This window comes from Mustela putorius, unplaced genomic scaffold (assembly GCF_011764305.1).
Source record: "Mustela putorius furo isolate JIRA1106 unplaced genomic scaffold, ASM1176430v1.1 tig00537338_pilon_pilon_pilon, whole genome shotgun sequence".
Classification (NCBI taxonomy): domain Eukaryota; kingdom Metazoa; phylum Chordata; class Mammalia; order Carnivora; family Mustelidae; genus Mustela; species Mustela putorius.
The window spans coordinates 2,075,825-2,102,146 of record NW_025422460.1 but is presented as its reverse complement, the minus strand read 5'-3'; the positions used below and the strand labels follow the sequence as shown (position 1 = coordinate 2,102,146).

The following is a 26,322-nucleotide window of genomic DNA, read 5'->3' as shown; positions in this document are numbered from 1 at the left end:
CTGCACAAATTCAGCAGGAAGTTGGATTTGACTCTGGTTCTGACAAAGTGAAGAGGGTGGGGTAAGGCAGTGGGGGCTAGGCAAGGAAGTGATTATAATGGACCACAGAAACTGAGTCAGGGAGAGCAGAGAAAGGCCAAGAAAGCAGTGAGGAAAACGCAAAGGTGGTAGCATCAATGGGTTGAAGGTTTCCCAGTAGGTACTGTTGCAGTGCCGCTGCCTGTGGCTCAGGTCATGATCCTGAAGGTGGGCTGTGGGACACTGAAGGACAGAAGAAGAGGTCTGTGGGCTGTGGGACACTGAAGGACAGAAGAAGAGGTCAGGGAAGTCTTGTGCTTATGGGTGTGAGCTGCTGATAGAGGGGGGTGGATAGGAAAGCATTCAAACAACTGAGAAGCCAGATAGCTGAGAAATTATTTTGGAAAGAACAAGAGCCAGACATTACGGACTTTCTGAAGGACATACAAACATACCCGCAAATCACCTGGAATCTGAGTAAGCCTCTTGAGCTGCCCTGACCAACAAGGTAGCCTCTAGCCATATAGGGCTACTAAACAGCCTACTGGTGGAAAGTGCAAGCAGGAGCAAAATTTTTAACAGTAGTTCATTTAAATAATTTGAATTTAAAACTGATATCTGATTCAGTTATAGAAAATGTTGCAGTGTGCCTGGAATAACTTGGATATGTCAAAGTACTTTTTCAACTGCAAGTTTTATGAAATCTGAATACAGACTGAGTGCTTTCCAAGAGGGATGGCCTGAAAGTGGCACTAAGGCACACAGGGTACATCAACCCCACCACCAGGCTCAGTGGCAGAAGGATTGGAGGATAGACAGTCAATACTTTGGAGAGAGTACAGGAGCCAAGATCCCGTGAGAAAACCAGATTCTAGCTAAAGAAGGCAGGCACACAGGGGTTAGTTAAGGAGTCTGTGGTAAATGAGAGTGGTGTGCCCCACAGAGGAGGTAGCAGCCAGACTCTACCTCAGTGACTTCAAGCCCTCCAAATCCACACAAAAATGAGCAGCATCCAGTGGGAAATAGGCAGATTCTCTACAAGGCTTTTCTCGGAAAAAGAAATGTGAATGTGTTCCTACAGAAATGCAGACTACAGAGAGGAATCAAAACAAGGACTGGGGTTGAGGGAAATAAAAGAACTTATATCTATGATGGGAGTGTTAATTCATGGTGTGTTTTGGAAGACACTTCAGGAATATCTGTCAAAGCTAACAATGTACAGACCCCTTGATCCAGAGTTTCCTCTTCTTGAAATTATCTTAAAAGCAACCATGAGTCCACGAGGACTGTTGGAGGATAATGTCTGTCTTAGCAGTGTTTGTAAGAGTGAAAAATGGAAACCAATCCAAATGGTTTATCAGTAAGGCAGTGATTACATACATATATCATAGTCTGTTATACTTAAACATTATGCGTTCTTTAAAAAGAATAACGTATATGCAATGATATGAAAAGATGTCTACCTTTGTGTGAAGAAAAACTGTAAAATCATGTGTAACATTCCATTTTTCTAGAAAATGTTTATAAATACATTAAATGAATTATGTATCATCTAAATACATTATGTATCACCTAAAAAAAAAAAAAAAAGAAGGCAGGCATACTCAAAGAGGAAGGATACAAGGAATTCTGATGATGACAGAGCCAATTACAGGGGCACAGCAAAAGGGTTGTAGGGAGGCGATGAAGTGTAGGAGAAGGGGGAAGATCTTTTTATCTCCAGCGTTGTGAAATTTCAAGATGTTTATCTTGGTGTTGGTTTATCGGTTTCTACAGCATCTACTGTCCTGGTATTTCGTGGTTCTTTAAATCAGGAAACTCATGCCCTTCAGGTGTGGACATTTTCTATGAATTATGTTTAAGTGATCTCCTTCCTTTCATCTGATTTCTTGCTGAAACTCTATTACTTGAAAGCGGTTAGGAGCTCTTGAACTGATTCTTTTAATTATCTTGTCTTTTGTTTCCTCTTTTTGTTTTTTTACTCTACTTTTGAGAGATTTCCTCAACTGTATTTTCCAACTCTTCTACCGAGTTCCATTTCTGCTTTTGTAGTTTAAATTTCAGGACATTCTCTTTTGTCCTCCAAATGTTCCTTTTGTATAGTACTGCCTTCCTGTTTCATGAATACATCTTTTTTTGTCCTTTGAAGGCAGCATTCACAGTTTTGGTCTTTATTTGCTTTCGCTTTCAGTTTTTAGTTTTATTCTCATTGTTTAGCTCCTGTATCTTTCAGGCTACGTTTTTCAGTATGTCTAATAGTTTGTATCTTGCATTGTCAGAAGGCCCCTCATACACCTGGTTATACTTAGTTGCGTGTTCATGATGAGGACTGGGGAACTAACACTTGGTCGGAACCTCTGAACTTGAAGAAGAACTTGCCTTTTTTTTTTTTTTTAAAGGAGGGAGTGAAAGAGGGAGAGAGGAGTGGGGAGGGACAGAGGGAGAAGAAAGTATTTTAAGCAGGCTCCAGGCCTAGCATGGAGCCCAGGTGTGTCAATCTCACAATCCTGAGATCATGACCTGAGCCGAAATCAAGATGCTTAACCGACTGAGCCACTCAGGTGGTATGCTGCCTACTTTAAGATTCACTGTAGAGTGATCTGATTCCTGAGCTTACAAAATCCTTAGTGTTGGTATCTTTGCATCTCTCCACCTGGGCTGGACGATCCCAGAAAGAAAGTGGAGTTCTCATACCACTTTTTGCCTGTAACATTCAATTGCCAGGGTCCCACCAGCTGAAAGGGAGACATGGACTGAAGTCTCAGTACTCTGCAAATATGTTTCTGGTAAAATACTCCTGGCCCTCCTTATGCTGATTGATCCCAGTGGACCATATGCAGAATTTAACCCTCTGGGTGTGTGCTGTGGTTGGGAGGAGCAGTGTACAGGGGATGCAGGTCTCTAGCCTTCTCAAACACATTTCAGCCCAGCTTCCTTCTACCCTTTGTTCTTCCTGTTCTTGGGCCATATGAAGCTCAAGCAATTTAAATGAGAATGCTTCTCAACGTTCTCTATAGACTTAAAATTCAGCTTTCTCACAACCAAGTGAGTGAACACTCTCCTACCTGCCTTCCAGCTTCAAAGTTTGGTTGCTTTTGTCTTATATTCTTCCCATCCTTGTGTGCTTATATTTTTTTTTAGAAAGCCTCTTTGCTAAAAGTTCTACAGGGCTCTGAGGAGACAACAAATTTAGAAGTCCATGTTCAACCTGCCATGTTAAGCAGGTGCTTCTGCCTTCCATTTTCATTGACAAGGACTGACACAGACTGACTTTATCTTTAAAAGAGGCAAAATCCTGCACATCTGGAAACCTGTATGGACCCAGCAGCTTATGTTTTAAACTTTATAATCTTCTGCTATTGATGCATATGAGCTGGTGAAGCCACAGAAATGCTGCTCTCTGAAGTGTGATTGCCTATCTTCCACCTCCCAAGTTTTCAACTTAAGTTTCAGAGCACAGCACATACCTTCCTACCCATGACCCACACCAACTTAGAGGTCCTAAGGCAACACAGTACACTTCTGCTACTAAATATGACCCTTACTTAATACATCTAGGATATTATTTGCCCTGAGCAACAATTTATGCTGGAGTAAGGAAGAAAATAAACAGTACACATTAACATGCCTACCTAGACATACCTGAAAGGTCAATTAGAAGCTACTCAGAGCATCTAGAATTAAACTCCCAAAACTAGAGAGAACTCCTAAAATAGTATGCAGCAGCTGCTTATAAACTGGCTACCTCCTGCACTCCCCACCACCCAGACTCATGGATTCTTACTGTCCTACAGTCTTTGCTTGGCAAGGCTCTACTGAATAAGTCTGTGACCAAGTTATTTTCAAACAGATTAAAAAATGCTACAGAAGATGAGAGCTTAGAATCTGCTACTAGCACTGGATGAGTAGCTACTGTTTCTGTTTCTATTAATTATATCCAGATCTAGAGGTGTAATGTGGCACCACTGGGTCTACCTACCCATCTGTAGCAGGTTTCTTCCGGAGGATACTTGGCCGGGGGGATGAGCCCTGGGCTGGAGCGTTGGTGCTACCACTCTGGCTGTGGGTCTGCACCACTGTTGTTGCTGCTGGAGCAGCACTGAATGGATTGCTAATAGGGTTGGCTACAATTGTGGCTCCATCTGCCAACACCACTGCTGGAGGACAGGGAAGGGGCAGGAGAGAACAACGAAGAAGAAACAAAAGAAACATTACTAAAATGTCACATAAGACAAAAGCAATTAGACCACCAGAATTAGAGTGCCTATGCTATGACTGTCTAATTTCAAGAAAGTAAGGGATGAGCACGATGTTCATCTGTCTAAAAGCAGATGGCAAAGTGGGAGAGGTTACTAAGTCTACTGATGCACATCTCTCTTTGCTGCCTAATCGTAACTACTAATAAATCAGATAAGATACACAAAGTACATAGCATACTTCAAGAAATAATCTCCTACAATTTTTGTGAAATACCATTGCTTCTCAATCCCTAAAAATGATACAATCCCTAAAAATGATTATTAATTTTACAGCTTTACATACAACTCTGAAGAACATCTTTAAGAGAATAAGAATGCTATAATAAAGGTGAATTTTCTCTCTCAACTTTACAGAGTGCTTCTTACCACATGCAAACACATATTAGGCTGTTTATGTACAGAAATTTTAATGTTTACAATGACTCTGACAGATAACTCATGTTATCTGTAACTCACGTTAAAAGAAGAAACTAAGGCAGGGGAAATTACTCAAGACCACCAAGCCAGTAAGTGACAGAACCATGATTTAAACCTAGTATGTATCTCTTTCCTCTATACCAACTTCCATGAAAAAAACTCAAATTACCTGAAGTCTTTCCTTCAGGTTGAGGCTGCTGAGTACCCATTGGTGCAGGCTGAAGTCCCTGTGTGTTTATTGGGGTTGCTGAGTGAATTCCCTGTGTGCCCATTGGTGCTGGCTGTATTCCTGGAGTTCCGATGGGTGCTGGCTGAATCCCCTGTGTACTGATGGGTGCTGGCTGGATCCCTTGGATATGTCGAGCATGAGAAGCATCCACTGTCATCAACTGCATGGGATTTAGGTGGACGGTGGATGCCACCCCAACACTAGTTTGAGCTGTGATGGCAGAGTTTGGAGCCTGAGCGGAAACTGAAAATGATGCAGAAAGTTACAAGAGTGTCAGCTCTGATTAGATATAGTCCACATAAAGAAAAAAAAACACTAAAACGAAAACAGACTTTTCCACTGTAAAAGATCTAAACCCTCAGTTTTTATGGCACCTTTTTTTTTTTTTTTTTGAGAGGGAGAGAGAGAATCCCAAGCAGGCTCCACACCCAGGGAGGAGTCCCACATGGAGCCTGATCTCATGACCCTGAGATCATGACCTGAGCTGGAATCAAGAGTGGGATGTTCAGCCAACTGAGCCACCCAGGCACCCCAGTTTTTTTTTTTTAAGGTTTTATTTATTTATTTGACAGAGAGATCACAAGTAGGCAGAGAGGCAGGCAGAGAGAGAGGGGGAAGGAGGCTCCCTGCTGAGCAGAGAGTCTGATGTGGGGCTCAATCCGAGGACCCTGAGATCATGACCTGAGCTGAAGGTAAAGGCTTAACCCACTGGGTCACCCAGTCACCGCTTTTTTTTTTTTTTAATTTTTTAAGGATTTACTTCTTTATCAGAGAGATAGTGAAAGCACAAGCGTGCCCTAGTGGGAGGGACACAGAGAGAGGGAGAGAGAGTCTCAAGCAGACTCTGTGCAGAGCACAGATGTGGGGTTTGATTTCACAACCCCAAGCTCATGAACTAAGCAGAGCTGGATGCCCAACCAATATGCCACTCAGGAGCCCCATAAAACCTCATTTTTTTTTTTAACAAAGCACTACATAAAGCTCTATATATTAGAGCTTTTTCCCTCACTTCTTATCAGCGTGATATGATCTTCCTGCAGATTACTAGAAAAGCATTAAAACAAGAAAAAGGAAATCATCTATTAAATTCTAAATGTGAGCCAGGCAACTGTCCTAAATAATTAAAATAAAACTTCTGAGACCCATCCATGGCTCCCAGGTCAAGAATATTTGCTCTAACTGATGGAACCAACATCATAGGTATTTTTGATATATGGTAGTTACAAATTTTAAATTCCATATATGCGCTGAAGATAGAGAACAAACAAGTTTCCTTTTTCACTACAGTGTATATTAAAAACTCAAAAACAACAAAATTGAAAACAGCAGCATTCCCAGGAAGCAAAAGAGAAGGAATTTCTATTTGTGGAAAGAAAAATACAAATGATGTTTCTTCTCAAATAAATGAAATGTTATTTACAGTAACAAACATACGGAAACAACACTAAGGATCTAGTGATGGATAAATGGATAGAGAAAACGTGACATCTATCTCTACACACACACACACAGAGAAGAATATTCTTTAGCCTTAATAAAGAATTAAATCTTGGGACGCCTGGGTGGCTCAGTTGGTTAAACAGCTGCCTTCGGCTCAGGTCATGATCCCAGTGTCCTGGGATCCAGTGCCACATCAGGCTCCTTGCTCAGCAGGGAGCCTGCTTCTCCCTCTGTCTCTACCTGCCATCTGTCTGCCCGTGCTCACTCTCTCTCTCTGACAAATAAAATCTTTAAAAAAAAAAAAAAAAAGAATTAAATCTTGCCACCTGTGACAACACGGATGGACCCGGAGGGTATTATGTTAAGTGAAATAAGCCAGACAAGGTCAGAAAAAAACCCCATATGATCTCACTTATTTGTGGAATTTAAAAACAAATATAAACAAACCAAGTTAATAGATACAAAGAACAGACTGGCAGTTGCCAGAGGCAGGTAATGGGGGATGGGAGACATGGGTGAAGGGGGTCAAAGGTACAAACTGCCAGTTATAAAATAAATAAGACTTTGGGATGTAGTATACAGCATGGTGACTATGGTTAATAATACTATACTCGATATCTGAAAGTTCCGAAGAAGATATATCTTTGTTTCCATAACAAGAAAAAACATTTTGTAACTATCTGTGGTGATGGATGTTGTTAACTAGACTTATTGTGGTGATCATTTCATGATACACAAAAATACCGAATCATTATGTTGTACACCTGAAACCAGTATGTCATGTCAATGACATCTCAGTTGAAAAAAGGGGAAACACTGATGTAATTCAAGCTTTATATACCATATATATAGTGGTTAAATTGTTATTATCAATGACAAAATTGCAGCAAAATGTTAGTACATGTAAATTCATAGTTACCGTTACATTATAATTCTTCTCTTAATGTAAAAGAAAGAGAAAAAGAAAAAAAAAAGAATCAACCTGGCAAAGCTATTAGTTTCTTCCTGAGAAGTGAATGAACCTTTGTTTTTGTTCAGTAACAGTTGTGGGCATTTGCCTGAACATGTAGTACACGCATGCCAAAACCAAACCACTCTGGTCTGAGCGCATATTCTGTGCTAATACTTTATTCACACACAGAAAAGAGCTTTTCCCCAGTCCCACCCTGTGGTTCTGTCCTGTGCATTCTAAGAGGCTTTCCAAATGTCACTTCCTTTAGAAATGACTCCTGACCTCTAACCTTTCCCTTTCAAGTAGAAATAACCTCTATTAGCTCAGAAGCAGGTTGGTTTTGTTCAAGTCTCTTTTACTGGAACGTGGCACTTTCTAGTAAGAGCTCTTCAAGTCTTATCTCCCTATTAGGGTCTAAGTTTGTTCAAAGTGAACCATTTAAGAGTCACCTTTACAAACAGAGCCTAACATAGGACCTTACATACAATAACAGGGTTTCAATAAATATCTATAAAATTAATAAATAAGGGTGCCTGGGTAGCTAGTTCAGTTGGTTAAGCATCTGCCTTGGGCTCAGGTCATGATCCCAAGGTTCTGGGATTGAGCCCCACATTGTATGTCAGGCTCCCTCTCAGGAGGGAGCCTGCTTCTCCTTCTCCCTGTCCTTCCCCTCCTCATGCATCCACTTTCTCTCCCTCTCTCAATAAATAAAATCTAAAAAAAAAAAACCAAAAAAAAAAAAAAAAAAAAAAACCATGAATAAATAAATGAATAAAATGGAAAACATCTCTGAAACAAGTGAAATTTCAGAACAATCTGAGAGGGATCAATTACTTGCAAACTATATAGATTATACATATGTATTCATAATTTACGTGTTTATATCTATATTCAATGAACCAAAAAGATTCCATCTTTATAATGTAACCACCGCCCATGAACAATTCGTCTACTCTATCATAAACTATATATTATAGTAATCTCATATTTGGCCCATTATATATACATTTTCTTATCCTCCTCCTTATTTGAAAAACATTTGCTTTAAAATCATTTAAAAGGAGCCACTTGAAAACAGGATATTGTAAGCTAATCAATCATTCCTTCAGTTGTGTTCATCTATGCAAAGATCCACAAGCCTGAGAAATAAAACATTACCCATCATCTGCACCAACAATTACAGTATTGGAAGAAATAAATTGCTGTTCATTGGACTACTCATTTTTCTGTGTTCCTATCCATCAGGACTACTGTAGTGGTAAAGAAAACAGCTGGAAGAGAAACAGATGGTTGGCAGGATCCCCAATTCTTCTGACAGTCCTCTTACAATGGATTTTTATAAATAAATGTTTATATAAAATGGTAGTGTCTGCAGATTATTCTAGCTCAAGGGAGCCTATGCAGGTCCTTTTTAGTTAGATAGCACTGAGAGAAATACATATCGGTCATGAATTTCCTACCCCAGAAAGGCAACATAACTGCACTGTTGTGGAAGTACCAACTGGGTAAGGGAGATGAAGGAACCTGAAGGAAGTGCTGTTATTGATAGACTTCAGAATTTTCAGCTATGAGTGTAACACACATACACACCGACACACACACACATGAAATTTATTTCTTACTTATCAACATGGTTCTACCATACTTACTGCCATCCTACTTTTTACCATAATCAATTAAACATGGTTTTATCTTTATAGGATTGTTAACAAAGAACAGTTGTAAGTTTCCTTTAAAAAGATGCTATTACTTTGATGTATAGCAAAATATGACAGAAAACTCAGAACAATTCATCAGCTACTTCCCCACATTAAAATAAACCTAGGGACGGGGTGCCCAGGTGGTAGAGTTGGTTAATCATCTGACTCTTGGTTTCTACTCGTGTCATGATCTCAGGGTTGTGAGATCAAACTCTGTGTCTGGATCAGAGCTCAGCGCAGAGTCTGCTGCACATTCTCTCCCTCTCCCTCTGCCCCCACCCCTTTCATGCGCTCTCTCAAATAAATACATAAATCTTTAAAAAATAAATAAATAAATAAACCTTGGGGAAAGTTTTGTGGAAAACAACAACAACAAAAAACCCAAGGCAGAGACTGAGGAACCCGTTTCCAAAGAGATTTAAATACCTTAGAATTTTGAAGCTTTGAGCCAACACTGCCCAATGGAAATATAAGTCATACATGCAATTGTAAATTTTCCAGTAGCCACATTAATAAAGTAAAAAGCAGACCAAATTAATTTTTTTTAATTAAAAAAAAGTTATTTACTTATTTGATAGAGAGATCACAAGCAGGCAGAGGCAGACAGAGAGAGGGGAGGGAGGAAAGCAGACTCCCTGTTGAGCAGAAAGCCTGATGTGGGGCTTGATCCCAGGAACCTGAGATCATGACCTGAGCCGAAGGCAGAGGCTTAACCCACTGAGCCACCCAGGCACCCCAGGCCAAATTAATTTTAATAATATACTCTGTTTAACCCAATACATCCCAAATATTAAAATTTCAAAATAGAATCATTACAAAAATAATTAGTAAGATACTTTACAGTTTCTTTTCCATACTATGTTATTTTCAAAATTCAAGGTATATTTTATAAAAAAACATATTTCAAATCAGATACTGAGTTCAGTTTTTATCAGAAATATTTTATTTGGGGGCGCTTGGGTGGCTCAGTGTTAAAGCTTCTGCCTTCAGCTCAGGTCATGATCCCAGGGTCCTGGGATCAAGTCCCGCGTTGGGCTCTCTGCTCAGCGGGAGCCTGCATCCCTTCCTCCCTCTCTCTGCCTGCGTCTGTGCCTACTTGTGATCTCTGTCTGTCAAATAAATAAATTAAAAAAAAAAATCTTTAAAAAAAAAGAAAAACATTTTAATTGTATTTTGATTCAATATAATCTACAATTTTGAAGCAGTAGTTTCATATTACTAAGTTGTTCCAAACATACTAAAAATTTCTCCAATTTTAATTAAGTAAAACAAAACAAAAAAATCAGTTTTTCATTTGCACCAGTTCCCCCTTCAAGTGCTCAATGGCTCCATGGAGCCTTGGCTGCAGTGCTGTTTCACATAGAAGAGCAACACCCACAATCTGGCTCTCTTATGCCTAAAGTGAGCTGAGCGTCTCATAGGAAAAGAAAACACAAACCCTGAGGATTAATTATTGTTTTTTGTTTTTTTTTTCTGGATCGGCAAAAAGAATGCTATTTACTGGTGAGTGCTGACATAACTGGACTAATACTAAAAAACACAAGGGAGATCCACAAAACAATAGAAGCTTGCCCCATAAAAGTATGGGTTTTACCATTTTAACTGTACTGCCATTTTAAGGCATAACAAATTGTTAACATAATACTCAGGGTGGGATAAAAGCATACAAATACACTAGTAAGTAGCAATCTTCTTATAGATCACAGAGATATGATCTAAAACCTTACAGCTTCAGATTTTAGCCTTATCTGAACTTGAAGATAGAAGGTGGAGTAATTAAATCCATACTACAAATACTCATTGGTCAATTTTGACCTCACTGCTTCCAAAAACTGGAACGTTAAAAGTCCTCTTAATAGCAGGGCTCATACCTGGATACTGTCGGATGGTGGACACGGAGCTGGTGATTGGAGTGTAAGTGTGCGCAGCCAGTGGGTATGCAGAAGGTGGGTATGTTGGCAAAAAGTACTGGAACTGAACAGGAACAGATGGTCTATAGACAGAAGACAGGTAATATAAACCAAAATAGGTCTATTTTCTTTTTCAATTTCAAATGATCCTATCCCCCTATATCCTTTTTGTATCCGTATATGCCATGCCAACATTTCCCCAATTGTGTCCCAAATAAACTGTCAGATCAAAGGACACACACCTAGAAAGAGGAGCATTTGTAAAAATAAATGGGTGCTATAAATACATCAATAAACACGAAAATACAGTAACAATCACCAAAACCAACACAAAAAAACCTCAGTAATCAAAGGTTTTCTCTGCTCAATTCCACTTGAAAGACTCTAAGGTTTACACTGGCAAATCTTATCAAATACAAGTAAAACAGAATCCCAACCTTATACAAACTGATTCAGAAACCAGAAAAAGAAAAGAGCAAATTTTAACATAGCCCTGCCACCAAAACTAGATAGGGAGAACAGGAGAAAAGATGATAAACAAATCTCATTCTCTACATCAACACAAAAATTTCTAAAAAAAAATGGAACTAAGTACTGTATAAAACAAAATACATTATGATCAAATAAGGTTTACCACAGTTAGATAACAATGATTCAATATCAAAATTTCTATGAATGCCTTAGATTCTTTAAAAAATTAAGAGATCATTTGAAGTATCACAAAAGATACACAAAAATATTTAATAGAAACATAATACTCTATGTTAGTTATACTAGAATTAAAGAAAAATTACTTCCCGCTTCAAATTTGGATAGCATTCAATACTTAGGATATAAATATCTTGACAAAAGGAATGGAAAAAAACTTTGTTCCTTAATCTGAAAATAGCACCTAGCAAAATCTATTCTGAAATTTCCCAAGAATTCCCATTCAGATCAGGAATAAGATAAGACTTCTTATTATCTCTACTCTATTTAACATCATATTGGAAGCTCCAGGTAACGAGAGACACACAGGTTTGAAAAATGGAAATGAAAAAAATACCTCATCCTTCAAAAAACTGTCCCTTTTTGTAGACAAAATAAACACTTACATAGGAAATCCAAGAGAATCAATAAACTTTTAGGGCTAACAGGTGTGTTTAGCAAGGTGAATGGATACAAAGACCAATATATTAAAACCTATAAGCATTCCTACACACCATAATATGCAAACAAGAACATTTAAAAATGACCCAATTCTGAAACTACTTCATATGCACTGTACCAGGTTCTCACTGGGAGAGAAGATACAAATACGGAATGGGGGAGGTAATGGGGTTGAACTAGAAGGATCAACTAAAAAGTTTTTTTTTAAATTTTTATTTTTTAAATTTATTTATTTTACAAAAAGAGTGAGAGACCAAGGGAGACAAAGGGAGAGGTAGAGAATCTCACCCAGGCTCCCCACTTGGCATGGAGTTTGGCAGGGGCTTAATCCCACAATCATGACCTGAGCTGAAACCAAGAGTCAGACACTTAATCAACCAAGCCATCCAGGCACCCCTAATGAGTTTTTATGATGTCACGTACTTCCTATTTTGTCAGCTAAAAGAGACTGGAAGAAATGACAATCAAGTAGCAATAAACAGAGCTAATGCCTAGATTCTGGTTTCTAAATGATGAAAAGGAACCCATGGTTAAAAATGGTAGATTTTAGGGCTCAGACAATATTCAGGAGAAACTTGGAATATCTTGTTGTGATGGGAAGTAAGGAAGGGGTAGAATGTATGGGACATGGAAAGCCCACAGGAACTGGTCTGAAGAAACTCCCAGAGACAATGTGAACATCAAAACAAATGACAACAATGAATTATAATAATAAATAAATCCACGAGTCCATGCTCATTTAAAAAAATAAAATATACAACAAAATAGGGACGCCTGGGTGGCTCAGTTGGTTAAGCAGCTGCCTTCAGCTCAGGTCATGATCCCAGGGTCCTGGGATCGAGTCCCACATCGGGCTCCTTGCTCGGCAGGGAGCCTGTTTCTCCCTCTGCCTCTGCCTGCCTCTCTGCCTGTGCTCACTCGCTCTCTCTCCCTCTGTCTCTGACAAATAAATAAAATCTTTAAAAAATATATATATATACAACAAAATAAATGGGGATATATAAAAATTTATTTACATAAACATGACAACTGATAAATGTGGAAGAAATGATAGAAAATGTCACTATTTTGCAATGATCATACTGCAACCATCAACTGATTCAGCCAAGAAACCTCAACAGAGGGATGCTGGATGGCTCAGTCCGTTAAACATCTGCCTTCAGCTCAGGTCATCCTAAGACCCCGGGATCGAGTCCTGCACCAGGATCTCTGCTCAGTGGGGAGCCTGCTTCTCCCTCTGCCAGCCGCTCCTCCTGCTTGTGCTCTCTCTCATGCTCACTCTTTGAGAAATAAATAAAATCTTAAAATAAATAAATAAATAAAAGGACTCCTTTAAAAAAAAGAATCCCCAATAGATGCTAATGCCACTGAATGAAAGTTTATTGAGGAACAGGGTTTTTACAGGCTCCAAAATTTTCACAAAGATTAGTGGTTTACAAAGCAGTAAAACAGGGGCACCTGGGTGGCTTGGTCAGTAAAGCATCTGCCTTTGGCTTGAGTCATGATTCCAGAGTCCTGTGATCGAGCCCTACACTGGGCTCCCTGTTGAGTGGGGAGTCTGATTCTTCCTCTACCCCCGCCCCCTGCTCATTTTCTCTCTCAAATAAATGAATAAAATCATTAAAATTAGGAAAAAAGGAGAAAAATATATCTTTATAGAAAAATCTGGCAAACATCACCTTCACTAGGTAATTAGTGCTGACATAGCTAACAATGAGACATAGGGGTGGCTCTCAGTAACAGTGAGAAGAATGCATCACATAAGTGGTATTTGCTACAAAAAGGCATTACTTGAATCTAACTATGAGGAAACAATTCAACAACCCTAAACTGAAGAGTTTTCTACAAAAACAACTAGCTTACCTATACTCTTCAAAAATGTCACTTTATGAAAGAACCATTTTTGGGTAACTGCACTAAGGTAACGAGCAGGTCTTTGTTCTTAGGGGATGAAAATGAAAGTACTTAGGTATAAATGGTCATGCCACTGCAACCTATACTCTAAAATCAGCTCAAAATAAATCAAACACAGAAACACACCAAATGAAAAAATAGATACCAGTAGAACATCCATCAAAAGAAGAACAGCTAAATAAACACAGCACGTTTTCGTAAAATTAAAAAAATTATACACTGTATTATTTTCAGGAGGAAATCTGAAAATAAGAATAAACATATATGTAACTATATTTCTCAGACATTTTTTGTGTTATTGAAAAATCAAAACAATTAATGACACATTGGGGTAGTGTAACTGGCACATTCCCTCCTACCTATTGTCACTTCGGGTTTCCATGGCCACAGGATTTGGAGAGGCCCGATGACCTGAAATGGGAATCAGGCTACTCCTCTCTGCAGGGTAATCAGGCTGGATCCGAGGAGAAGTGTGTGTGATCTGCTGCGGCACCACCTTAGCTACAAATGCAAAATCCAATCATATTACCTCTCATATGCTTTTATTGGCATGCCAAAACATTCTTGGCCAGCAACAATCTTAAGAATGCAAACAGTAATAAGAAGCCTGGATCTTGAGCTTTAATCAAAATAAAAAAAGAAAGATAAGCATATAAGATTCAACTGAATTATTTCAAGCCAGTATCCTACTGATACATTCATATATTCTCACTGTTATTTGCCAAAGCAGGGTTCAACATCAATACTTTAACAAAAATACCAGGACTTCCTGGAAACCTTTTTTAAAGGAGAAAAATTTTTGACAACAGCAACAACAAAAATCAACAAAATTTTGAATACCAACACGGCAAAGACCTTAGCTTCTACTGAACAATCCATAGCTAATTAGTACTAAGTCAATCATTTTAATTTCGAAGTCTCAGTTTCCTCATCTACAAGAAGTCCTTCTTTAGATCATCACTTTATTTCTAAGATCCTTTGAATGTCCTGTGATTTAGCACAAAACTTTACAGCAAAATCAAAATGACTACAGAGTTTTCAAATCTAATCTGAGGCTCAAAGTTTGCTCTCCTCTAGCATTTGCAATCAAGTTTTGTTTAGAAGGCATGGCTGAACGGGACATACTTTAGTGTTCTTACAGACCTGTCTATTAACTCTATGTAGGAAAATTTTTGGGGAAAAAAAAGCTGCAGTCCACATTAGATATATAGAAGGACAGCTACCATCTGTGCAAGACCCCACAGTTACACCAGTGACAGGGACATAAACACTGGAGACTAGGATGATGCCACCACATTACCTAAAGTGCAGTGCACTGAACACCAAAGGTAAGCAACACAAGTCCACCATGATTCCCAGCTATTTCCCAATGGAGGAAGCTGGACATGTTTCTGCAGGATGATAGCCGGGATGCCCACTTCGACCACTGATGACTTGTACTGGCTAAGGCAGATGCCATGCCTTAAGGATAATGCCATGAAATATTTTCCATCAGTAGTAAATAGAGGGGGAGCTGAGTGGAAAGCAACTTAGTCTTGTTTTTCCACTGTGCCCATAAAAGGTAGGAGAAAAGAATGCTCCCAACAGGAATGCAGCTGTCATCTGGCAAAGTGGCTAACTACTGGTTGTTAAACCATACGCATGCCCATGAATTTATATCTGTGCCTTTTTTTCTAATTAAAAAAGCCACACATTGTCAATTATTTAAAAAAAACAGACTTAGGGAAAAACAATGCAAAAATCCCAAGTTGAACATAATGCCACCTTCAAAGATGATCCCTGTTTACTGAATGCTGTGATCATCTGATTCTGCTTTTTTAGAATTCTGATACCACCATCATATGTGGGCCAGAGAATTAAGAAAAAAAAGATGGTATTCTATTAGAAATAAGCATTCAGGGGCGCCTGGGTGGCTCAGTGGGTTAAAGCCTCTGCCTTCGGCTCAGGTCATGATCCCAGGGTTCTGGGATCGAGCCCCGCATCAGGTTCTCTGCTCAGCAGGAAGCCTGCTTCCTCCTCTCTTTCTGCCTACTTGTGATCTGTCAAATAAATAAATAAAATCTTTAAAAAAGAAAAAAAAAAATGAGCATTCATTAAAGGCAAAAACTCTATGTTTATGGTAAATCAGGCTTCCTGCCCCCCCAACTCAATACATTCCTACTAGTAAAAATAGTTGAATTCAATATTTAACCTCACCTGGAAAAAGCTGCTTAAGTGATTTTAATATATCCATTAAAACCCCACTTGAAAATCAATGCTCTAGGGTTAATATCAGGTTTCCTTTCTCAACTGAGGTACCCCTATAACAGGGATCCTATAGTGATGTAACAAAGAAATATTTGGCTTACTATAAAAGAAGAGAAAGCCAGAGCATAAGCCTGATGGAACTTCGACAAAACCTATCACATTAAGGGACACCTGGGTGGCTCAGTCGTTGAGTGTCTGCCTTTGGCTCAAGTCATGATCCCAGAGTCCTGGGATTGAGCCCCACACCAGGCTCTCTGCTTGGCAGGAAGCCTGTTTCTCTTTTCCCTACATCCCTGCTTGTGTTCTCTCTCTTGCTGTCTTTCTCTGTCAAATGAGTAAATAAAATCTTTAAAAAAAAAAAAAAATCACATTAAGTGGCAGATGTTAAATCTGTTTGGACACTTCTGTCAAATGATTTTCACAGAATTTAGCAAATAGTGAAAAATCAAAGATAAAATAGCTGGGAGATATGAACTGTAATACTGTAACCTAAGACAGGTAAAAAGTTGATAGTTTCAGCCAAATGAATGCACATACTTCTGTTACTTCTGTCTCCTGGTACTCTGAGTTTATTTCCACAGTGTCATCTCTCAGCAAGATACAGTGACATAAATAAGAATGAATCTCTAAATAATTCTTTACAGTGATGATTCAAGATGAAACCAGAGAGCCCCTATAAGGATACACTGCTCTCTTATACTGGTCTAATTTGCTTTATAGCTATAGATATGCTAGTGAGACTCTTGACTATAAAAATGGCAAGAACAAGCCTGGTTCTGTTGTTACAGTGCTCAGGATAACTGATGACACTGTTAGATACAGTCAGAAAGTGAAGTGACAGTTATGGAACAAGCAACAATCTTTTTCAACAATAGTACATCAATGCTAAAATCACACACAACACTCCCACCCTCCAGCCCTTCTCTTCTTTTCACAGGACAGAATTAACTACCTGCACCACAGAAAGGTAAGAAAGAAGTACGCTCTCTCTGATGTCAAGATGCTGTGAGTGGTAACGTGAGAAAGAGCCAGTAGCAGTGTTTTCACTGCTAAAAGCCTACCATGGGGCTCAGTACCAATTTAAGGGCAGGAATGGCTGAGTTATCCAAGGGAGGAGGAAAGGCTTCCTGGGTTCCACCATCATTCTGGAAAAGTGTCCTCCAAGTCTGCACAGAGGGATGTGAAGCTGTCTTATATGGGAAGGAAGAAACTATCGCCGTGCTGGGATATAGCAGGTGGGGAAGGTATACTTCTACGGTCACCAGATTTCTGACTGTTAATTATGCCAGTGTATCATCTTACAAAAAGCATTCTAAAAGTTTATGAAAGGGCGCCTGGGTGGCTCAGTGGTTAAGCCGCTGCCTTCGGCTCAGGTCATGATCTCAGGGTCCTGGGATCGAGTCCCGCATCGGGCTCTCTGCTCAGCAGGGAGCCTGCTTCCTCCTCTCTCTCTCTCTGCCTGCCTCTCTGCCTACTTGTGATTTCTCTCTGTCAAATAAATAAATAAAATCTTTAAAAAAAAAAAAAAAGTTTATGAAAAATATGGCAGCTGTCCCATGACTCTGGGAGTAAAACAGTACGATGAGGCATGCTTACTGTCATACAACCAAGGCAAAGCTAACACGAGAAACTAAACCCGGAGATTGTGAATTAAAAAGAGCAATGCTCTGCTTCAGAAGCCAGTCTCTGCTTTGGAAGCTGTGACAGCAGACATCAACCCGTAGGACAGGTGTGGGCAAGTCCTGCCTGATGTCTGAATTGATACTTCGGAATGGCTGTGGGAAAAATCAGAAGAATATTTCATGACAGATGAAAATTATATGAAATCCAAATTTCTGTGTCCATAAAAAGTTCTACTGAAATGTACCTACACTCAATTGTTTACATCTTATCCACAGTTTAGCAGTCGTGACACAGACCTGTGAGGCCTGCAAAGCTTATAATATTATCTAGCCCTACAGAGAAAGGTTGTCAATCCCTGCTCTTAATGACTATTTGGCTGCCAGTAACTTCAAAGATTTTTTAAATATTGAAAGCATATTTAAAAGGGGAATAAACAAAGCTTAGAAGAAACTTTAGGATGTTTGTGAAGTATCCTGGGGTAAGAGTCAGATGAGAACTGAGGGTAATCAACCCGAGGGTTATCACCCTTCCCACTGTGCATCGCCTAGAGTTTTCCTGAACACTTCATCAGTAGTACAAGTTCTCTTCATTCCAGACCCTTGCTTCTTTTTTGCTTTTTCTGTGGATCTCATTTAACTATGTCAGTGAAGTTAACTTTTTATCACTAAAAGACACACAAAGGAGAGGTAAAAATCTGATGAATGAGAAGTCAAAGTTGTGTGAAAATAATGTTTACTTTCAGATCTCAAAGATTATTATATGTGCTGCCGAAGCGAGCACCAGATCTCAAAGATTATTACCCTCTTTTCCCTCCTATGGTCAACACCAAATCTATATGACAAATATACTAAAAACTGAATTCAGTGTTGCTTTGAAAATCAATAATAATTTAAAAAAACCCAAACAACCCAATACTAGCCCTCTATATGAAGACCTAGTCAGAAGGGCTGAAAAATCCCTTTAAGCTCTGTGTGAAGGCTGCAGGACACTTACCAACTGGGATGTTTGAGGTGGTCACAGCGGTAGCATGGGATGAATGTGAGGGCATTGTCATGGTAACAATTGTACTCGTGGGAGCTTGTGTGTGTGACACAGATCCTGAAATTGGAGGAAAAAAAGTCTTCAATAATGGCCTCTCTACACACACTACCGATTCTCAAATACCTGAGAAAAGCTCTTGGGAAAAGAGAATGCTTCTAGCCTTTTCTTTTTCTCTGATTGAAGTTGAGAAATGGAAAATTAACTTACCACTCCTGCCTCACACTTCCTTAGGAGGAAGAGCAGGGCTGCCAACTTACCGGCCGTGGTTGCTGAAGGAATGGTGTTGGTTGCCAAGATAGGTGCTACTGTTGCTGCAGCCACTGGTGTGCCAGTACTGAAGATAGTTTTCTGGGGGCGGGGGGGGGGGGGAGATATCCCACAATACAGTTATAAACAAGAACATTTCCCCCTGAATCCAGTTTAAAAGCAATTACTGCCTTCAATATTGCTAGGTTCTCAAGAAACTGGGCAGAAGTCTGGTTTTAACCCACAGCCTCCACAGACAGGTTCACCTTTGGTTTTACCTGTGCCATGGTATGAAGCTGTTGTTTTGGCGTCCCTAATGCAGGATGAGACGGCAGTGTGATTCTTGTTGTTACATCCCGTGACTGGGCAGGACGCTGAATACTAATTGCTGCAGATGGTGGATGCTGGATAGACAAAGCTGGCCGACTGAAAGAGATAGGAAAGACACGATTTCTCACTTGTCTCTAGACATGATGCAGGCAGTCAAGGCCATTTGCTCTCTTGTACTAGACCATCATACAGTTTATTTTTTAGGTCTGTGACACCCACAGGTGATCCAATGAAGTAAATGGCCTGTTGAGTTTCTCTCCTGTAAGTTCCATAAACCTCATTTCCAAAGGTATCAATATGCACTATGAACTGAATCAATTAATCTATAGTCATTTTCAGCACTCTCAGTGTAGTTAACTGAGAGTTAACTCTCAGGACAACCCTAAGTAAGCATTATTATATTAATACACTTCACTGTGTGGACAAAACTGAAGATACACGCTAAGGTTTTCACATTATGAGGGAGAATTACAGATGACCCTGGTTAACAGCAGCCCACCCTATTGCCCCCAAAGCACTAACCTGCTCTCAACTTCCTATCATTCCTAACTGTATTGTTTCTTCAAAATTTAGTTGTAACTTTTACAGATTATAACTTCTATAACTTTTATAACCTTTATAGTTATATATTAGTTATAATCTAATTACTGAGATATCAACACAGAACCCATCTCAAATTAACTGGCAGCAAGTTACAGAAACTGCAACAGTGGCAAGATAACTTGACATTATAACAAAGTTGGCATTTCAAATCAGAGGGGGAAGAATGGACTATTTAAATAAGTGATGTTGGGAAGACTATGTAGCCCTTTGAAAAAGATAAAATGGGATCCATGCTTCATGCATCATTATAGCAGGATAAATAAAAACAGGATCAAAGATTTTACAGCAAATTAAAAAGTACATGAAGAAAAGACAGAATTCTTTTATAACCTGAGTGGAAGAGAGCTTTTTAACTATTAAAAGCTTTCAAAATCTAAAAGCTATAAAAGATCTAAAAATTTGACTCTGTGAATGAACAAGCAAACCTACTTAGTAAAACACACTATAAGCATGGTCAAAAGACTCAAAAATCAAAGTGCAATCTTAATATACTAGGAATTCCTTGCAATGAGAAAAATAACAGCCAAATAAAAATAAGCAAGAGATATGTGCAGCCAGTTCACTAAAACGAAAATGCAAGTGGCTCCTTAACAAAGAAAAGATGCTCACTCCCAGTCATAGGAAGAGAAATACAATTTAAAATACACTAGATAACACTGTTCACCTATCAGATTAGCAAAAATCCCCAAAATGAACAGCATCATGTTGTTCAAGCTGCAAGGAAACAGGCACTTCCAAACATTCTGGAAGGAGTGCAAACAGGTACAGACCTTAAGGAAGGCAATGCTAGGTATCAAAATTATAACTGCATATACCTTCTGAGTAACAGCCCAATGTTATTGGGCTTTTGGGAATTTATCCTAAAGGTATTCTTGCACACATGGATAATGACTGAAGTATAAGTGTATTCACTGCCATATTACTTATGATAGTCAAGTACTAGAAACCTCAAACCCATTAACACATACAATGGATCACTGTGCTGGTACTAAGAGAACAATGAGGCTATCTAAGTAATGAAATAGGAAACTTTCAATACATGTTGTTATATTTAAAGAAAGTAGAGAATATATGAATTAATTTTGGGTAAAAAGGATAAAAGAACTGCACTCGGATCTGACTATATTTAACTAACATTGGGTGGACATCCAGTTAGTTACTACCAGAGAACTCAGAAAACATAAAAGGAAAGGAACAGAAGAACCTGGTAGACGGGGGACAGAGGAGAGTGTGACATCCTTCCTACACATCTTTTCATGCTTTTTATATTTTGAAAACACGTGAATACAAATTAAAAAGAAGTGAATAAGCTGAGCTGTAAGAGTAAAAACTTGACTGAGACTGTATGTGTCCAAACTAAGCAATGGTTTCATCTCTCAAATGGCATCCTCTCTCAAAATGCTTTAAAAACAAACATGGTGGGATATCAGTGAATAAAGTGTTCAAACTGAATAAAGGATGGTTTTCTTTCTGAAGAATAAGAGCAAAATGCTTTATCATCCAAGTTAAAGGAAAGCTGAAAAACTAGCCACAGATATAACTGTGAACTTGGTGGAACTCATGGAGAAGAAAGTGTACTACAGGGAGACAGGATGAACCATTTCCCCATGCCCATTCCTTATGTTCACCCAAAATGTAAAGGACCCCTAAAGAGTTCCCTTACCTGACTCTCATGTTCTCAAGCCAGAAAAAACCCCCAGAAACATATAAACCTGGATAATCCTAAAAAGACCTTGGGTCACTCTTTTTAAGCCTATTACACCTCTTCCACTGGTCATTTAAAAATGGGAATGAGGAATGGATGTTCTCTGATAATTTAAGTGACCACTTTGAGATTTTCTTTAGGTTTCATTTTCTCTCTGCTCATTATGGTAGAACCTAATTTTTATTATGAATAACACAGCCCAAAATTATATCCAGAAACACAAAGAAAAATACAAGCTCTATGTTTATTCGACAGTTAGCCCAATAAATCCCCCCCCAGAGCAGCAGCACACTGATAAGATTATTGCACTAGATTAGCCGGTACATGGTAGGCCAATTCTGACCAGGATCTCCACTATCACATTGAGAATTCAAGTACTTTTGCGGCTCCTAGAATTACTGAAGATGACCATTACACCAGTTGTTGTGGGAGTGCAAACGCATGCTGCAGCATCAGGTGTTGGGTACAATCCCTATGGAATCAGCCTGAGGATATTATTCCTGATGTGGCAAGTGGAGACTCGGACCTTGCACAAAGTAACAGGATTCTGATGCCACTGGTCTAGTCAACGAACAGTAATTAGGACTTTGTTTTGCAGCCTGGCTTCTTCCCTGTATGGCTTTCATACCCTCTTGAAAGGTGACTGGTATAACATGAGAATAATATTTGCCGACATAGACCACCTGCATAAACTTGTCACTCCAACTACCTAGGATGTCTCTGCAGCTTTACCAGATAAAAATCCATTTTGGAGACTGAAGTTTTAATAGTTGACAACATACTACACTAAGTATAGTGTCATGTAAGACATCTGCTCCCAGCATTTATGATGAAAACCAGGGGGATACATAAATATATATAATTATATAAAGTCATGACAAAATTTAGGACACATGAACTTAATTATTAAAAAAATTTTTGAAGAGCTTCATAACAAAGAATAATGTCAACATTCCAATCACTAGGAAAGGGTCTCCACAATTCACCTTAAATATACTCATATTTAAAAGGTTTGGTTCATTAAAAAAAAAAACCAGAAAAGACTATTTATATTAAATATGTTTTTAAGTGCTTTTGAAAGCACTTGGTAGTCTTTCTACATGGTAGTCTTTGACTTTCAATTACTCCTAATGAAAAAAACCATGAACACTTCTATAAGGTGTATTACTTGTTAGGCATATTTTAATTCCTTTACATACATTAATATAAGTATTCCTTATAATGATCTGTGAGGTAGGTAATATTATTGCCATTTTCCCATAGATTTATTTATTTGAGAGAGAGAGGGAGAATGCGTGCATGACCATGGGAGGACCAGAGGGAGAGGGAATATCCTCAAGCAGACTCCCTGCTGAGTGTAGAGTCCGACAAAGGGCTTGATGCCAGGACTGTGAGATTATGACCTGAACCAAAATGAAGAGCTGGACACTCAATTGACTGGGCAACCCAGGCACCCTATTATTGCCATTTTCTTTTCTTTCTTTCTTTTTTTTTTTTTAAAGATTTTATTTATTTATTTGACAGAAAGAAATCACAAGTAGGCAGAGAGGCAGGCAGAGAGAGAGAGAGGAGGAAGCAGGCTCTCTGCTGAGCAGAGAGCCCGATGCGGGACTCGATCCCAGGACCTGAGATCATGACCTGAGCCGAAGGCAGCGGCTTAACCCACTGAGCCACCCAGGCGCCCCGCCATTTTCCATGTAAGGAAATTGAAGCATTCACTCTTTGGTCTAGCACTTCTACAGATCTTGAAAGTATACCATCAAAACAGGCAACAGCACATGCTGAAATGTCCATCAGGACATCCATAAGCTAGGATACAAAGCAGCCAAAAATAAAGGGAATAAATATCTCTATGTACTGATTTGGAATCATCTCCAGAATATATTAAGAGAAAAATGCAAGGCTCAAAACAGTATATATAAATATAAATACAAATGCAAGGCTCAAAACAGTATATATAAATATAAATACAATATGCTATATTTTCTTTTTCCTTTGAAAGTTACCTTTTTTTTTTTTTTTTTTAAGATTTTTATTTATTTGAGAAAGAGACAGAGCCAGAGAGAGAGCACAGGCAGAGGGAGAAGCAGAGGGTGAGGAAGGGAGAAGCAGATTCCCTGCTGAGCAAGAAGCCTACCATGGGGCTTGATCCCAGGATCCTGGGATAATGGCCCGAGCTGAAGGCAGACACAACCTACTGAACTAGCCAGGTGTGCTCCAACATTTGAGGGATAGAGAGGACAGTGAAACTCCTCACTGTATACCTTTTTACATATTTATATTTTAGAAATATGTGAATCTTAATTAAACAGAAAATACTACTACATATCTCACAGAGAAACTGATCACTTCAAGTGACCTCTGAATACATTTCTGCTCCATTTAGTGGGATGCAGTCTGAAGACAAAAGAACTGGGAAGAAGTCTTAAACTTCACTATCTCTCTCTCTCTTTTTTTTTTTAGAGACTCTTTATTTCTTTGAGAGAGAGAGAGAGAGTGAGGGGAGAACACAAACAGAGGTAGTGGGAGAGGGCGATGCCAACTTTCTGCTAAGCAGGGAGCCTGATGTGGCACTTGATCCTAGGACTCTGGGATCATGACCTGGGCCGAAGGCAGACGCTCATCGACTGAGCGACTCAGGCACCCCAAATGTCATTCGGTCTTATTATTAGTTTAATCTACAGAAAATAAGGGGTTGATTTATGACCCATGAACTTGGTACTCTGGGTTGTTACTTTGAAACTATTTTTTTTTAATATTATGGACCAAAGAACCAAGTAGTTGTATTAATGTCTTGACACAAGGTTTGTAGCGTAAGAGAAAAGATGTACAAATATAAAACTGAAGAAAAAAAACTTTTAATGTTAAATTTCATTCAGAAATATCAGTATGAAGACATGACTGTGTTTACTATATTGATTACCTCTGTTCACAGAAAGAGCCTAAAAGCAATGATACCCTAGGAGCAATGTGTACCCTTAGCACTCAGATCTTGGGTTCTAATTACCATTCTCCACCAAAGAGAACCAAGAATCATTGGAGAAATGGTTGATTTCAAGGCTAGGGAGGCAGAAAAAAATAAAGGGCCTCATTTACCATGTACCAAAAAGATTAAAGTACTCAAAGTCTAAGAGGAATTATCAAAATGACACTGAAGCCAGTTTGAAGGGTTTCTCACTAGCCAAATTTGGGGCAACTGGGGAAAAAAAGATTTTTATTAAAATATACCGAGTAAATAAAACACCCCTAAGTCCATAGTGGCAACTCCCCCATACACAAAAAAGATCAGAGATTAAGCAGGGTCAGTCAGCTTCTGTGGGAGCACAGAAAGTACTCCCACATCTGTTGTCTTAATCAATATACTCTTTCTCCTAGCAACGAGATTTTCTTTAATGGCCTCAAAGGCAGCTCTAGGGACAGAGACCCAAATTAGAAACTTGAAAAACACAGAACACTTGGGGTTAATTTATAACAAGTGAACCTGTGACCATCTTCCAGTGTTGAACTGGATCTTTGTTTGACTTCTTCAGAGTGAGGGCAAGAAGTACTGCAGGCAGAGACTGCAGGTTTGGGATTTTCTCCTCCTCTCAGAGAATAGTAACAAAACAAAAAGTAATGCAATCTCCATCTCTGGCAACATTAAGAGATACCTGACACCTCAAACCACAGAAGAGGTATCTTCTGTGATACACACACTGCCAAGGGCAGTGATACCCAAACAGGGACACAGGCGCCAATGCAGACAAGATCTCTGCAGCTACAAGTTAAGGGTCAAAACCCAGTCAAGTATAATTCTCCAAAGTGAGGAGTGCACTCTGACAGAAGAAACCAAAAGCTTTTGTTTATAACAGCAGGAGCTGTCAGTGAAGCAGGACCTGGACACAGACTGGTTCCAATATCCAATAATTAATGACAAAGGGTTAAACTAGTAATCACACATACAGATAAGTGCCATGTGAAAAACAGCATGTGGTGAGGGGTGTCTGGCTGGCTCATCAGGTAAAGCAGGTAATTCTCAATCTCAGGGTCATGAGTTAAAGCCCTATGTTGGGCACAGGGCTTACTTTAAAAAAAGAAACAAAAAACCCCCAGTGTGTGGTGAGACCTAGGGAAAAGCGAAATTGCCATCTGGGGCAGTCTATCTTCAATGTCAGGAGAGAAGTACAACCAAGAAAACAACAACAGAGTACTCTGAGTCATTAGGAAAATTTCCCCTAGCCAGTATACAGCCCAGCCCACAAGAACCAATTACAAATAGCTGATGCAGAATAAGTTCAACTCAATTCAAAGATGAGTACTCAGAAAGCACCCAGCACAAAACTTATTTCATGATGCTATAAGAAAAATGGTGGATAGAAAAGGAAGTTTACTAGAAACGCTTTCACTAAGCAGATGAAAATTGTACCATGAATGAAGAAATGTAATGAAATAACTCCTTCCACTAAATGAAAACACAAAGCAAAGATATGAGAGCTCACTGGACAAAATAATAAGATAACAGAAGGGAGACAAAATAAATAGGCATAGTTCAGGAGAGAA

At 39.1% G+C, this 26,322-nt stretch overlaps 1 protein-coding gene across 9 annotated transcripts in view; it reads right to left on the bottom strand.

Moving 5' to 3' along the window:
- SAP130 (Sin3A associated protein 130) overlaps positions 1 to 26,322 on the bottom strand; it is a 92,095-nt gene that overhangs the window by 46,494 nt on the left and 19,279 nt on the right. For 7 of the 9 annotated variants that reach the window (XR_006604966.1, XM_045074365.1, XM_045074362.1 and 4 more), the window contains 7 exons: positions 19,424 to 19,571; positions 19,157 to 19,247; positions 18,852 to 18,956; positions 14,348 to 14,489; positions 10,887 to 11,008; positions 4,864 to 5,166; positions 3,998 to 4,175 (listed from right to left, as the gene is read on the bottom strand). Coding sequence is in view for 8 of the 9 variants with exons in the window: in XM_045074365.1 (XP_044930300.1) it covers positions 3,998 to 4,175; positions 4,864 to 5,166; positions 10,887 to 11,008; positions 14,348 to 14,489; positions 18,852 to 18,956; positions 19,157 to 19,247; positions 19,424 to 19,571 (1,089 nt within the window). In the remaining variant the exon portion in view is untranslated. The remainder of the gene's footprint in view (positions 1 to 3,997; positions 4,176 to 4,863; positions 5,167 to 10,886; positions 11,009 to 14,347; positions 14,490 to 18,851; positions 18,957 to 19,156; positions 19,248 to 19,423; positions 19,572 to 26,322) is intronic. The other 2 variants (XM_045074361.1, XM_004779677.3) reach the window with 1 other exon arrangement.